The following is a 13,912-nucleotide window of genomic DNA, read 5'->3' as shown; positions in this document are numbered from 1 at the left end:
CCGCCGCCCCGGTGCTGCCGGCTGTCCTCTGTCAACCCTGTGGCCCTGTGTGGCCAGTCTTGGGCGATCGGTTTCTCCCCTCCCCGGTGGTTTTGGAGCCAGGGCCAGACGTGTGTCGTGTCCCTCGTAAGCGCTCTGACACGAGCGTCGGCCTGTGCCTTGTGTCCTTGATTCTGGGACGGGGCGGGAGCCTTCGACCCTCGTGTCCAGTCTGGTCTTTCTTGCTGAGGCTTCGTGGACGCGGGGTCAGGATTAGCGGAGTTCGCTTCTGATTGTGTGCCGGACGCCCCCTCCCCTGCGCTCCCGGCAGGAGAACCAGATCCATCAGCGCATCGCAGATTTGAGGAAAGAAGGCCTGTGGTCCCTCCGGCGACTGCCCAAGCTGCAGGAGGCCCCGCGCCCCAAGTCGCACTGGGACTACCTGCTGGAGGAGATGCAGTGGATGGCCACGGACTTCGCCCAGGAGAGGAGGTGGAAGATGGCCGCGGCCAGGAAGGTGGGTGAGGCCCAGCGGCTGCGTGGCCCAGCTCGAGTACGCCGCCGTGCGTGGTGGGGTCTGGACCGGGTCTCGGAGGGGGCCGGCTCCTTCGCGTGAGGAGCGTTTTGCTGTTGTCTGGAAAGCGACTGCCCTGTGGCTTCTTCCCGAGGGGCCAGCGCGGTCTCCCGTGGCTCTGGGATGCGCGGAACGGGATGTAGGTTCCCTTTGTGGCCAGTCTGTCCCAGCCCTTGGAGCGAGGATGCCCGGGGTGAGGCGGGGTGGGCGCCGAGCAGGCTCAGGGTCGGGAGCGGGCAGAGGCTGGTCAGTTGGTGGGCAGCTTGGGTCCCGGCCCTGCCTGGTCTTGTGGTCTGGTGTCCCCCTCCCGGTTCTGGCGGAGGGCGGGTCTCTTCCTCACCAGTTCCAGAGCAGGCACCCCGTCCTGGGGCGCCGCCAGTAGAAGGCAGTGCCGGTACTGGGAGTGTGGACAGGGACCAGAAATGTTAGGTCTCCGCATACGAGGCAGCTGTGTCCTTGCTCACGCGTAAGTGGCACCGGGCCCTGCTCTCACGCTGCTGCATCACCGTCTGTCCCTCAGGGCCAACTGTTCCCTTCTTCCCGCGCCCTCAGGCCTGGGGGGCGGTCCTGTGTGCCCTGCCGTCCACCTCCGTCCCCTCTGCGGTCCCCACGTAGGTTTGGTAGAGGGAACCCGAGAGCTTTGGAAGCAGTGGGATGTGAGCATAAAAGGTCTTGAGTCCCGTTAATGGAATTTCAGAGAAACCTGACTGCTCCTTGGGCACATCTCACAGAGGAGGGTGGGCCTGAGCGTGTGGGCACCGGGTGGATGGGGCAGGTGGCAAGCCACCGAACCCTGCGCTGCGGCCACGTGCTGCCCCTCTCACACGGCCCCGTGCCGAGGGTGTGATCGGACCAGGATGTCGCCCCGAGGAGTCTGTGTGTGGGTGGCCATCTGCAGTGTCCAGCTGGCCCCCAGCTTGGGGTCCCACAGCCGGGCGTGCTCTGGCTCGTAGTGTGTCTGTTTCAGGTTCCTTATCGGCACCTGTACTTTGTTTAACGTTTGTTCGTTTCGAGAGAGAGGGAGAGAGTGCAGGCGAGAGTGCGCCCGCGTGTGAGTGAGCCCACGTGGCAAGCAGGAGAGGGGGAGAGGGAGAATCCCAAGCAGGCTTCACGCTGTCAGCAGAGAGCCTGACGGGCTCGATCCCACCAACCGTGAGATCGTGACCTGGGCTGGAGTCGAGAGTTGGGTGCCCAACCCACTGAGCCACCCAGGCGTCCCTCTCAGCACCTTTTTCGAGGACTGCTGGGATGATGTAAGAGCATTTGTTCTAGAAAGCAGTTTGGGATTTAAAGCAAAAGCCTCGAAAAATATGAATCACCTCCCCCCAGCATGTTTCGTGCCTTGCAATTAAATACATCTTGCCGGGGCGCCTGGGTGGCTCAGTCGGTTAAGCATCCGACTCTTAATTGGGGCTCAGGTCATGATCTCAAGGTTTGTGGGATCGAGCCCCACGTTGGACTCTGTGCTGACAACTTTCTCCCCTCTCTCAAATGACTAAACGTTTAAAATAAATAAGCGTATGTTGCTGCACTTGGGCAGCGGAAGGGATGCTTTTGTTACAAACGTTACTCCACGTTTGGTGGGAAGGTGTGACTCGCATGTCAGATGAAGAAAGAAGGCTGTAACACAATTTGGCGTTCTTTCTGGAGAAGAATAAGCGTGGTTCGCAAACGGCACTTCGTGGACAGTCAGGCGGGGTGTCGGCGGGGTTTTTGCTGGCGCCGCGTGTCCCCCGCGCCCTCGGATCGGACGGAATGTGTGAGCTCCCAGCTGAGAAGTTCCTGCGCTGTGCGGACGCGCCTCCTGGGGCGTGACTCCAGGCTCTCGACCTTTCGTTTGCTAGCTCGTCAGGACCGTGCTGCGCCATCACGAGGAGAAGCAGCTTCGTGAGGAAAGGGGAAGGAAGGAGGAGCAGAACCGATTGAGACGAATTGCTGCCTCGACTGCCAGGGAAATAGAGTGCTTTTGGTCAAATATTGAACAGGTGAATCCTGAAATTTAAACGAAATTTAAGTTAAACCTAACAGCACCGACTGTGCCTTCCGAGCACGCCTGACCGAGTGGCCCAGAGACCCAGGCGGGGAGAGCCCGCGGCGTGGTTGGCCGTGGGCGTGAGCGCACGGGCCCTCGTCTGCCGCTGTGGGTGCCGTGTGCTTCGCGGGGCTCCGAGGGGCTCTGCGGCGCTGCCGGCGCGTCCGTTAGCGTGGGCGCTGTCCCGGGAGACGGCTCCGCCTCGCTTCCCGTCGCGGGCAGCGGGGCTCTCGCCACCCGGTGGGACGCGGGCAGCGGGTGGCTGCAGAGCGCCCGCAGCGCTACGCCGAGACCTCTGTCGTCAAGTGCCTCGGGGGGAGGTTGGGACGGCCGTGCTGTCAGACGCCGTGGCGGGACCTCCAGAAGCCCCCTCAGTGCCGTCTGTGTCCCACTCTTTGCGCCTAGGTCGTGGAGGTGAAACTGCGAGTGGAATTGGAGGAGAGAAGGAAGAAGGCCTTAAATTTGCAGAAGGTTCCCAGGAGAGGTAGGACTCTCGTTAAAAGTCTTCACCGTTCCCGGCGCCGCGCTGGGACCCCGCCGGCCCGCTGCTGGCCGACGTGGCGGCACCCAGGGCGCTTGCGCGTTGGTCTGAGCGTCTGCTCGGCCCGACACTACACGTCTGCCTGCGTGGCCGCTCTGCGGCCTAGCTCAGCGCTCTGAGGCACCCCCGGGCTGGTCCGCTTCTGGGGTGCTCTCAGATTGAGGGTCTGAGCCAGTCACCTGGGGCTAGGCCCGGACACTGGGCTGAGTTCTCCAAGGCACTCGCCCCCGGTGGGGCCCCGCTGTGGCTGCTGGGGGGTCTCCGCGGCACTCGGAAGCGGCTGCCCCGTCATCGGGCACTGGCAGAAGCGGCTGCCCTGGGGGGCGGGGTGGCACGGGCGGTGTGACGGCCCTCTTCCTGTTGATGAGGAAGTCGAGGCAGAGTGGTGGCCTCTGCTCAGTCCTACGGCCGTTAAGATTGTAGAAATCACAGAAGACAGGCTTTGCCACCTAGCCTCCCTGTCCCTCTCCAGATCAGAGACGTCCGGAGAGCGGCCAGCGCACTTTGTAGGTACAGGGGTGCGGGCTGGTTCCCAGAAGAAAGGAGCGGAACTCATTCCTGCTGTATTCCTCCCGTGGGGAGGTGGCAACAGGGTGCAGCCTGCACAGGCAGTGTCAGTGAAAGCGAATCGTGTTCCCTGTCTCTAGGAAAAGAGTCGAGACCTAAGGGGCTTGATGTCTTGCCAGAAGCTTTCCTGGTAAGTTGAGGAGGGCTGCTGTACGGGGTAAGAGTGTGGAAGCCGTGTGCCTGAGACGTGGTGCCTGGGGTTCCTCCTCTTGTCTGGAGAAACGTGGACGCCTCTGTAGTGTGCCCTTCTGTTCAGAGTCGGTTCACTTTGGGGAAGAAAAGTGGTTCTTCTCCTTGTTAGGCTCCCATGGGGTGTTGATCTGGGGACATGGGAAGACGCGGGTGGGACTGTGGGGTTAGTGTCACCTACCTGCTGCCCAGCGCCTTTCCTGTGCCCAGACTGCTTGTCCTGGGCTCACCAGGGCCTTCCCGGGAGCACACGAAATGGACGTTTCTGCTTCGGTGTCCCATTCTTTGTGAATTTTATTCTGTGTTTCAGGAGTCAGCACTGTCTGGAAGGAAAAGAAAAGCTAGCACATCCCTGACCGATGACGAAGGTCTGTTCCCCGGTACTCTCTTCGCCGTCTGTGTGACGAGCCCTCAAACTGTAGGCCGGGGGCATCCTCAGTGTACTCAGGGTGCCCGGTGGCCCAGTGACTTGTGTCACGGGACCAGGCGCCTTGGAGGGTGGGGGAGGGGACGGTGGAGGAGGCAGAGCGCAGGACCTTTTGTGGGTAGTTCGTTCGCGCAGAGGAGCCAGCTGGGAAGGGCGGAAGCTGGTGGAGGGAAAGCGTCGGCTAGTGGCAAGGCCCCGGGGGCTCGTGTGCGGATGGCGGGTGGGCCCGCAGCCACCCAGAGCCTGCCTCTGTTGAGGGTGAGTTGCGGGGTTCACGGAACAGCAGGCTGGGCAGTGGCTGACTGTCGTCTGAAACGGGCGATGACAAACTCAGAGCGACCCCGAGCAGCAGGCTGGTGGGTTCTGCGGCGGGGTCAGCCGACGGACGAAAAGTGTGACGTCGCTCCGTGTGCCGCTGGGGAGGTCTGTCGTGGAATGAACCGGGCTGTGTTTCGCAGCCCGAGGAGGGAGGTGAAGTGCGGTCACTGGGTTCCTGCTCACTGAGGAAGCCTGCGCTCGCTCGCCTACCTCGAGGGGTGGAAAGGCCCAGCTCTCTGCTGGCTGGGTGAGACGGTGGCGGAGCCTGGTAGCGTCTCGTGAGCAGGTGGGAAGACGCGGGGAGGTCTGTTTCCCTGACACCTGGTGGGGGCCGTTTCAGTGGAGGACGAGGAGGAGACCATAGAAGAGGAAGAAGCCAACGAGGGGGCCGTGGACCACCAGGCGGAGCTGTCCAATTTGGCCAAAGAAGGTAGGCCGTGAGCGTGGTGCTGGGGGCGCTCAGGGCGCCGGAAAATGCACGGAAGTGCGTGTAAAATCGTGTGAGACCAGCGACCCCCCAGGAAGCACGCTGTGTGCCGGCGTGGGGGTCCCGCCGGGCAGCCTCGGCCCCGCTCGCCCCTGCCACCTGCACACGCCGCCCGGCTCGCTTGCGGGACCGTGTGTAAATGGCATCGCGCGCCGGGCCTGTCGCTTCTTCGCCCGGCTCCTCTGTTCCCGGGCCTGTCCGGTGCTCGTGTGCCGCTTACACCTCACGGGCTCTCCCTGCCGAGCCGCGGCCCCGGGCGCAAACGTGTCACTGACTCCCTGCTGCGTGCTGCCGGGCGTTCCGCTTGTCCCCCGTTCTGCCTCCGCGCGCTGCGGGAGCGCCCCCGTGGCCCGTGCCCACGCACGGGAGGCGGGTTGGCCGGTGCGCACCACGGTCCGCCGTGCAAGGCCGGCCGGGCTTGGGCTGCGGGTTCCTTCCAAGCCCCTCACGTCAGGGCGCCGGATGCTGTCCCGCCGGGATGCTTCTGCCGAGCCGGCGGGCTCCTTTTACGTTTTGGTTTTGGGCTTCCTTTCTCTGTCATCTTGTGCGTGGTGTTTGTTTATGGCACACGTGCGTTCTTCGTGGTTACTGTGCCGGGGGCACCTCCGTGTGTCTTCATTCTCCTCACGGGACCTTCTGAAGAACAGACATTCTAAATCTTGGCGCACTTGAATTTGTCTGCTTTCAAAAACCCTGTTTTAGCCTCAGGATCACGAGGATGTCTCCCTGTTTGTCTACAAGGTTCTAATTTTAGTTACGTGTCGATGTCTTTGAACCGTCAAGAATAGCATCTGTCCGTTGTGTGAAGACTGCGATTTTTTTTTTTTTCCTAATCCCAAAACAGATCACAGCTGTCCTGGCGCCCTTTGCCAAGCGGGTCCTTGCTAGCTGGTTGTCCCAGTCTGCTCAGCCCACTCCCCTGCCCCGGCCCTGTGCTCCCCCTGAGAACCAGCCCCCCTGCCCCCCCCACCCCGTACCCCCCATGAAAACCGGCCCCCGTCGCCCCCCGGCTCCGTGCCCACCCTGAGAGCCACCTGGCTCCCTCCCCGCATCCTTCTCAGGGCAGCCTCGGCCGTCTCCGGCTGATTTAGGGTACGCCTCTGATTGGCTCATCAGGCTTCAGAGGAAAATTGGTTGGGAATTTTGATCTGAACGTAGTCGAGCCGGCGGGTGATGGCGGAGAACTGCATCCTTACCGAGTTGAGCGTTTCTAACCTCTGATTGTGGCGCGTCCCCGATCTCACAGGTCTTGGTCAGGAGCTGCCGGGCACGTTTTACGATCGTGTGTTTTTTGTTAGATTTATTTCTAGGCGTGTTAACCTTTTTTGAAGTTGCAGCGGGGAATGCGTTTGTCGGCGTCGGGGGAGCCGCGGCCGCGTGACGGGAGGTGACGTGCAGCGGCTCCGCCCGGCTCCCGATCGCTCCGTGGCGCGTTCCCTTCCCCGCCGCGGTGCGACCACTCTTCCCGGGGAGTCTCGGCCCCGTCTTTTCTCCTCCTGCGTGGCACACGGAGTCGGGGGCGGGGGGGGGGGCGGGCTGGTGCCGGGCGCCCTGGCTCACTCGCGGCCCTAAGTGGCAGCGGCTCGCTCCACCGCGCAGGCAGGCGCTCTGGCTCTTCTCGCGTCTCCCCGGTTCCCTTCCCGCGTCCTCGCTGCCGTGGCTTTCTGAGCTCGGTGTCACCTGTAGCTCGGAGTCCGTGTTGGTGCCGCACCGTGGCGCCTCTGCCAGCGTGGGTGGGTCACGGGACCTGGCCGGGGTGGGGGGTGGGGTCCGTTAGGGTGAGCTCTTTGTGCAGAAGGTATCACCGCTGTTGTACCCGCTATTCAAAACGGTTCTTGCTCTGTTTTTGTTTGACTTTTATTTGACGTTTCGTATTTTTATGTATCGCCAGTTATTTTCTATCAATTGCGTTTTTATAGTTACACTTATTGGTTCATAGGTTCTAGTATGTATTATTCTAGAAATTTAAACATTTTTTTACGAATAAAAATTGAGTTTCTTAGTCTCATTTCAAAGATTCTCATTTTTGTAAAGAGAAGTGTCAGTAATGGGCGACAGTTACTCTTTGGAAAACATCAACGTGTCTTTAGAAAGTATGTATTTTTTCCAAGGAGTTAAAGCCGAGAAGCGGAGAACCTGTGAAGAAGGCCCTTTCCCCTTTGCCGCACCCTCCCTCTGCGTCGTCTTCCCAACTGCCTGTCACCCCTGATGTAAACTAACCCCTCTTCTCCCCGCAACCCTTTCCAGCCGAATTGCCCTTAATCGATTTGATGAAGTTGTACGAAGGAGCTTTTCTGCCCAGTTTCCAGTGGCCGCAGCCGAAGCCTGACAGCGAGGAGGCGAGTGAAGAAGAAGGTCTGTGTTCAGCCTTTAAAAAACTGAAGAACTGAGCCTTAAAGCAGAAGCCGAAACACGTAGGGGTTTGAGTTGCCTTCGTTTTCTTTTACTCTGATGGAAGAAAAAGTTGCAAGCGTGTTTGACGTTTAATTTTCTGTTGACGTGGTTCTGTTAAACTTTACGCCGTATTCAGCTTATTTATCTTGAGAGAGAGAGGGAGCGAGAGAGCGAGCGCGTGCAGGCTGGGGAGGAGCAGAGAGGGAGGGAGAGAGAATCCCTAGCAGGCTCTGCACTGTCAGCATAGAGCCCGACACGGGGCTCGATCCCACCAACTGTGAGATCGTGACCTGCGCAGAAGTCCAGAGTCAGCCGCTTGACTGACTGAGCCACCCAAGCCCCACTGTTTTTATTTATCAACTTGGTAAGATTTCAGAATACCCGATCGAGTTGTGAACAGCGTAGAAATATTTTTCTCAGATTTGTAAAAGTCATTATTTTATAGGCTTAGAATTCATCATATATATTCAGGCTACGCTAGTTTTGACTTTTTTTCAGTTTTATTAGACATTCCGAACAAACACACAGGCTGCACCAAAAAAAAGCCTACTTTGTCTTATTTTCATTCTACTTGTTCTGATCCACAGGTACAGATTCCTGTGAGCAGAGAGGCTAGGGGCGGGCAGGACCAGAGGGAGGGCCGGTGGCCGCCTTGCTTGCCGAGTTTCCCTTTCTTGGTGGTGGGGGTAATCACTAAGCCCTTAGATACCCGTAGATCTGGTGACGCCAGCTCCTAGTCGCTACAGAGACCTTCGTTCTCTGTTTTCACGCAACAGCTTTCCAGAGTGGTTCTTCAGCTGGTAGCGTCCTAGGAATTTCTAGCCACGTATTTGGTCGTTGTTGTTAGGTAGTAGAACGGATCAAAGACAAAACGTCTACTGCATCTGAAGTATTTGGATTCTGTCCGCGCGTTCCCTTTTTATTCTTTCCATCATAAAACTCTCGCAGCGGCTACAGACCCGTTTTTCTGTTCACAGATGTGGAAGACTGCCCGGCCGAGAGCCGGAAGGACGTGGTTCTCATCGACTCGCTGTTCATCATGGACCAGTTTAAGGCTGCAGAGAGAATGACTATCGGGAACCCTCACACAAAGGACATCGCGGAGGTGACCGCTGTGGCCGAAGCTGTGCTGCCCAAGGGCAGTGCCCGGGTCAGCCCCACGGTGAGGCACCGAGCTGCCCCCCGGGGGGCGGTGTCTTGGTGAGGCCGAGAAAAGGCTCGCGACTTCCCTGTAACTGTTGCCGCTGCAGAGGTTGGTAGGCAGGCAGAGCGGACGCTGCTCTTGCTTCCCTAGGTCTCCTCTGTGGTCCTCCTATAGGCCCACCGCACGACTGATTTGACTTCACTGCGGAGAAAAGTGTCTAACGGGTAGTTTGAGGAGTATTTGGCCCGTGTGTTGCTGCAGGTGAAGTTGAACGCCCCATCTCTGTTGTATGGCGCGCTCAGAGATTACCAGAAGATCGGCCTGGACTGGCTGGCCAAGCTCTACCGGAAGAGCCTCAATGGTATATTGGCGGACGAAGCCGGGCTTGGTAAAACTGTACAGATCATTGCTTTTTTTGCCCACCTGGCTTGCAACGAAGGTAAGATTTTGTTGTTTTGAGGACCGCGTATTCGCTAAGACCGACGGTGGGCGGTGCGTCGGGCTGGAGGGTGGGGAGTGTGGCCTGTCTTCCCCTGCTCCACTGCCCTGCGCTCCGGTCCAGGACCCGAGAGACCAGGGCTCAGAAATACGCGTCGTCTGAACAAGCGGAAAACTCATTTGCGGTCCGCGCTAGATGGAGCAACTCACTCCAACTCAAAATCTGACACGGTGGTGACGACCCACTGGACCGTGTGACCCCAGTGTCCCCCGCCAGTCGGGATCCGTGCCTTCCCTGGGCTGCGGTGCCTGCACCCCTGCCTCCCGACTGGGCCTGCTGCCTGGCAGTGCCTCTGCTCCCCTGCCTGAGTTCCTCAGGGAGCGGCTCGCGGACCTGGTGAGGGTTCGGGGGCCGGACCACAGCGGAGACCCCGGCCGCTTCCTCGTGCCTGACTCTTTGGACTCACACGTCACCAGTCAGGCCCCGCGGCCTCCGTAGCGGCACGTTCAGGGGCCGGCCCCCCACTCACTGCCCTCCACTCGGCCTGTGGGTCAGGAGCTTTCTTGTCCCCAGCTCTGTGCCTTTGAGGGGGCTGTAGAAGGGCACGTGCCTGGTGTCTGTAACATAGGACGGGGGCTTACATACAAGTGAGTCTGGAACAAACAGCGTGGTGGTCATGGGCACTAACCCCCCCCCCCCCCCCCCCCGCAGACAAAAACCCGTGTGTAACTTTGACTTCCCTAAAACTTCACTGAGGACATAGTTAACCGTTGGTCGGGGGCTGAACCTAGAGCATGAACAGACGACCAACACTTATTTTGTGCCTGTGTTACGCAGCGTGTTATTAACGATAAAGTGAGCTAGAGGAAAGAAAACGTCAAGGACGTCATCAGGAAGAGGAAACAAAGTATCATGTGTGTTGAGAAAGATCCGTGTGTGAGTAGGTGAACCTGTGTGGTTCACGCTCAGTTCACACTCGTGTTGTTCCCGGGTCGGCCGTAGTGTTTCTCTTGGAAAGGAAACGTTCTGGATCCAGACTAAACGGGCTCCTGGATAGCGGAGCAGACGCGTCTTCTTCCTCTTCACGGACCTTCGGAAGCCAGGAGGAGGCTCACTCAATTAGGGAGGTGGCGTCCTGCCGTGGGGCGCGTGGAGACCTGGGGGGGTGCGGGTGTGGACAGGGCTTGTTCCCTCCACTCGGGGCGGTCCCCCCGCCCCGTCTGCCTGGTTGTGGTGCACTCCCCTCACCACCGCTAGTACGCGCCTCTCCTTTGCCCTGTGTTTGGAAAGATTGATCCAGCTCGGTCAGGTTTTAAATAGAAACGGATCGACGTCAGGGCTCCTTCCTTTCTCGCATTAATCGGTTCTGGGTTTTGCCCCAGCTCCGGAGTCTCCAGCTCTCAGGTTCTGATACCCGCTTCCCCCTCAGTACGCCACCTGGCCTCGCTCTCTGGGCGTTGAGGTGAAAGGGGTGTTGGTTACCGTGTTTGTAATAGGAAGAAATCGGAAGCAGACAGCGCTTCCAAAAACGGGCTTTCGTTCCATCGGCTGAACGAACGAACGAACGGATCGGTCGGTCCTTCGCGCGCTCGGCGTTCGCGTGGCGCCTGTGCCGCTGCGGGCGCTGGGCTGTGCGGGAAGGGCAGCAGTGAGCAGAGCGGGAGGCCCGCCCTGGGCGCCTGCAGAAAACCAGAAGCGCAACTGTATTCTGAGTGCGGGTCTCTTAAAAACTCCCGGTTCTCGCGGTGGGGAAGGGCGCCCGGGGTTGACGTGCGTCTCTCCTCCTGGAGCGCGCCTGGCGCAGAGCTTTTGTCCACTTCCGTGATTTCTTCGCGAAGCGGTCGTTTCCATTCTCGTTCACCTTCCTCTTGGGCGGATCTTCTCGGAACCGGAGGGGACGCCGTGCACAGGGCGAGTACCGGTTGCAGACATGCGCACTGCGTGCCGTTTTCTCGAGTCTTCTGTTTCCGCCTTCTGACCTGGTTTATGTTTCGTTTGTAGCACGGAAGTTGGCGTTTGTCACGTACACGTTATTCTAATACTTGAAAACGTTATTCGGAGGACCGAGCGGAAGCGGAGGGTTTGGGGCGGTCCGGCAGTCGGGCCTCTCGTGTCCTGAGCAGGGTCCCCGTACAGGAGAGCTCTGCCCCGCGCCCACAGCACGCTCACTCTACCCGGTCCTCCTTCGGCAGCTCCCTGTCGAGTCTCTCCTGTCCAGGGGCACTGGCTGAGCGGGGGGGGGGGGGGGGGGGGGGGGGGGGGGAGGGGAGGGAGGGGAGGACGCCTGTGCGTGTGCCTGCCGTGCTTCCGTGCTCGGCACGGCGCCAGGTGCCCGCTTTCTGTTACAAAAAAAGGGTGAGGCTTTCTGTTACAGACGAAGGTTGTGTGTCTCCTCTCTCACGTAGGCAATTGGGGCCCTCATCTCGTGGTCGTGAGGGGCTGTAGCATCCTCAAGTGGGAGCTCGAGCTGAAGCGCTGGTGCCCCGGGCTCAAAACCCTCTTGTACGTGGGCAGCCACCGAGAGCTGAGAGCAAAGAGACAGGTAGGTGGGTGGATGCGTGGAGTACGTCGCACAGGAGGGTCTCCATCTGTGCGGAAGGCAGATTTTGGGGTGTCAGGCGAGCCTTCTGGCGGTTCCTGATTTGGAGCCCCCTAAACGCACAGATGCCCCGTGAGGAAAGCCCCCGTGCGAACGGGCACCTTCGTGCCCAGAATCGGGGGCCGTCCCTTCCCTGCTGCCTGCACGCCCCCGAGCAGCGTAAGCCCAGCGAGATCTTGTGCCGCGCACGCCCTGATGCGTGCGTGGTAAACGCTCGCCGGGCTCTGCCGACACGCGGGCCAGCTGCCGGGACACCTGCCCTGTGCCGTCTGGCACCGGATCCTGAGTGAAAGTGTACTAGACGGCACTGTCTTTCGCTGAAGCTGACACACTGCCTCGTTGTCAGACCGTGACGTTGAGTAGTAGTTACTGGAAAAGTGAGTATTCTGGGATGTATTCACGTCCCGTCGCCGGTCGTTAGCTCGTTTTTGAAAAGCCTGTGACGCAGTCAGTTGCGGTGCGGACGTGCGGACGTCCCGTGACGTTCTCCGTGCGGTGTCCCCACGGACGATGGAACGGCTGGTTTCCCTCCGTGGTTCTCCGTGGTGACCCGTCTTCCGGGACCGGTCGTTGACGCCTCAGAGCAGCTTCTCGGGTTGCGTCTGCAGTACGTTCGCTCCCAGAGGAAGAGCCCGGGAGGACCTGTGCCGTGTGCCGTGTGCCGTGTGCCGTGTGCCGTAGCGGCCGGCGGTCCGGAGGAGCGGGGTGGCGGGATGGGGCGGCGGCACGGGAGGCGCCGTGCGGGCCGTCTTCCCGCAGGGGAGGCGTGCTCGCGGCCGGGTTCTTGTGCCGCAGGAGTGGACGGAGCCCAACAGCTTCAACGTGTGCGTCGCGCCCTACAAGCACTTCTTCAGGGGCTACGCGTCCTTCACGCGGGTGCGGTGGAGGTGCCTGGTCATCGACGAGATGCAGCGCGTCAAGGGCATGACTGAGAGGCACTGGGAGGCCGTGTTCACCCTGAGGAGGTGGGACCCGCCCCCGCCCCCGCCCCCGCCCCCGCCCCCGGGTTCTGGTCGCCGTGCCGGTGCCGTGCCGGTGCCGGTGACGCGAAGCAGGCCGGCGGGTGTGGTCGGCCGCACGGGGGTTCCCTTCGCCCTGATGGGCGTGTGGGGCCGCGGGTCCCGAGGCGCCCGTGTCGTCCGGTCCGTCCCCGGGGCGCGCGCTTACCCGGACTCCGTGACCCCGCCGTGCCTTTCCCCTCGCGTCCTCGGGGGCGGCGAGCCCGCGGCCGGCCTGCCGGGCGAGGGCTCAGCCGCGGCCTGTGCTCGCAGCCAGCAGCGCCTGCTCCTGATGGACGCGCCGCCGCACAACACCTTCCTGGAGCTGTGGACCATGGTGCACTTCCTCATCCCCGGCGTCTCCAGGCCCTACCTGCACCCGCCGCTCAAGGCCCCGAGCGAGGAGAACCAGGACTACTACCACAAAGCGGTCATCCGCCTGCACCGGGTGGGCGCCGGGGGGGGGCGGGGGCGCGGGGGCGGGGGCGGCGGGGGAGACGACGGCAGGGAGACGACGCCACGTGCTCTCGTGTCCCGTCCAGGTGACCCAGCCCTTCATCCTGAGGAGGACGAAGAGGGACGTGGAGAAGCAGCTGACGAGGAAGTACGAGCACGTGCTCAAGTGCCGGCTGTCGAGCCGGCAGAAGGCCCTGTACGAGGACGTGATCCTACAGCCCGGGTGAGCGGGCCCCCGGCCGAGAGGGCGCGCGGCCTGCACCCCGTGCCCTCCCTGCTCCCCGGGGTCACGGCAGAGGCCGGCGAGGCACGCACGCTCCGACTGGGCGGCTCGGTCTGTGACGGCCCGAGGGGACAGGTGGTGACCGGGGTGCCGCCCTGAGGCTGCACGTGCGGGTCTCGGTGGGGCTCAGGGGGCCCAGCGGGGCACGGTGTCCCCGTGAGACCGTTGTGCGCGCCACGTCCTCGCCGGCAGCGTCGTCAGGATGGTGTCTGCCTGCAGCCTGTTCTCCCGGGCCGGTTCTGGAAAACCCGAGGCCGGAACGTAAGCGTGCGTTCTTGCGCCCTGGGACAAGGTCTTAGTCCCTGACGGGTGGCATCGGTGGTGCTGCAGGGGAGAGGAGGAGCCGCAGAGTCCTCCTGCCCCGGCCGTGCCCCGGGGACCGGCCACCTTCTTTCGCGTCCGGCAGCTCCTCTCTCGGATGTGACTTCGGGTTACGGAGAGCGGGGTCCGTGGAGGGCGCTGTCACGCCCGTGGCGGGAGACCCG

General features: G+C 61.3%; 1 protein-coding gene across 16 annotated transcripts in view; it reads left to right on the top strand.

Moving 5' to 3' along the window:
- EP400 (E1A binding protein p400) overlaps positions 1-13,912 on the top strand; it is a 98,093-nt gene that overhangs the window by 32,261 nt on the left and 51,920 nt on the right. For all 16 annotated transcript variants that reach the window (XM_042962447.1, XM_042962454.1, XM_042962453.1 and 13 more), the window contains 13 exons: positions 311-496; positions 2,398-2,538; positions 2,991-3,069; positions 3,774-3,823; positions 4,193-4,250; positions 4,968-5,057; positions 7,362-7,469; positions 8,486-8,670; positions 8,914-9,091; positions 11,497-11,633; positions 12,486-12,655; positions 12,962-13,136; positions 13,231-13,367. In XM_042962447.1, the coding sequence (XP_042818381.1) occupies positions 311-496; positions 2,398-2,538; positions 2,991-3,069; positions 3,774-3,823; positions 4,193-4,250; positions 4,968-5,057; positions 7,362-7,469; positions 8,486-8,670; positions 8,914-9,091; positions 11,497-11,633; positions 12,486-12,655; positions 12,962-13,136; positions 13,231-13,367 (1,694 nt within the window). The remainder of the gene's footprint in view (positions 1-310; positions 497-2,397; positions 2,539-2,990; positions 3,070-3,773; positions 3,824-4,192; positions 4,251-4,967; positions 5,058-7,361; positions 7,470-8,485; positions 8,671-8,913; positions 9,092-11,496; positions 11,634-12,485; positions 12,656-12,961; positions 13,137-13,230; positions 13,368-13,912) is intronic.

This window comes from Panthera tigris, chromosome D3 (genome assembly GCF_018350195.1).
Source record: "Panthera tigris isolate Pti1 chromosome D3, P.tigris_Pti1_mat1.1, whole genome shotgun sequence".
NCBI classification, from domain to species: domain Eukaryota; kingdom Metazoa; phylum Chordata; class Mammalia; order Carnivora; family Felidae; genus Panthera; species Panthera tigris.
This window is presented reverse-complemented; position numbering and strand designations above follow the sequence as displayed.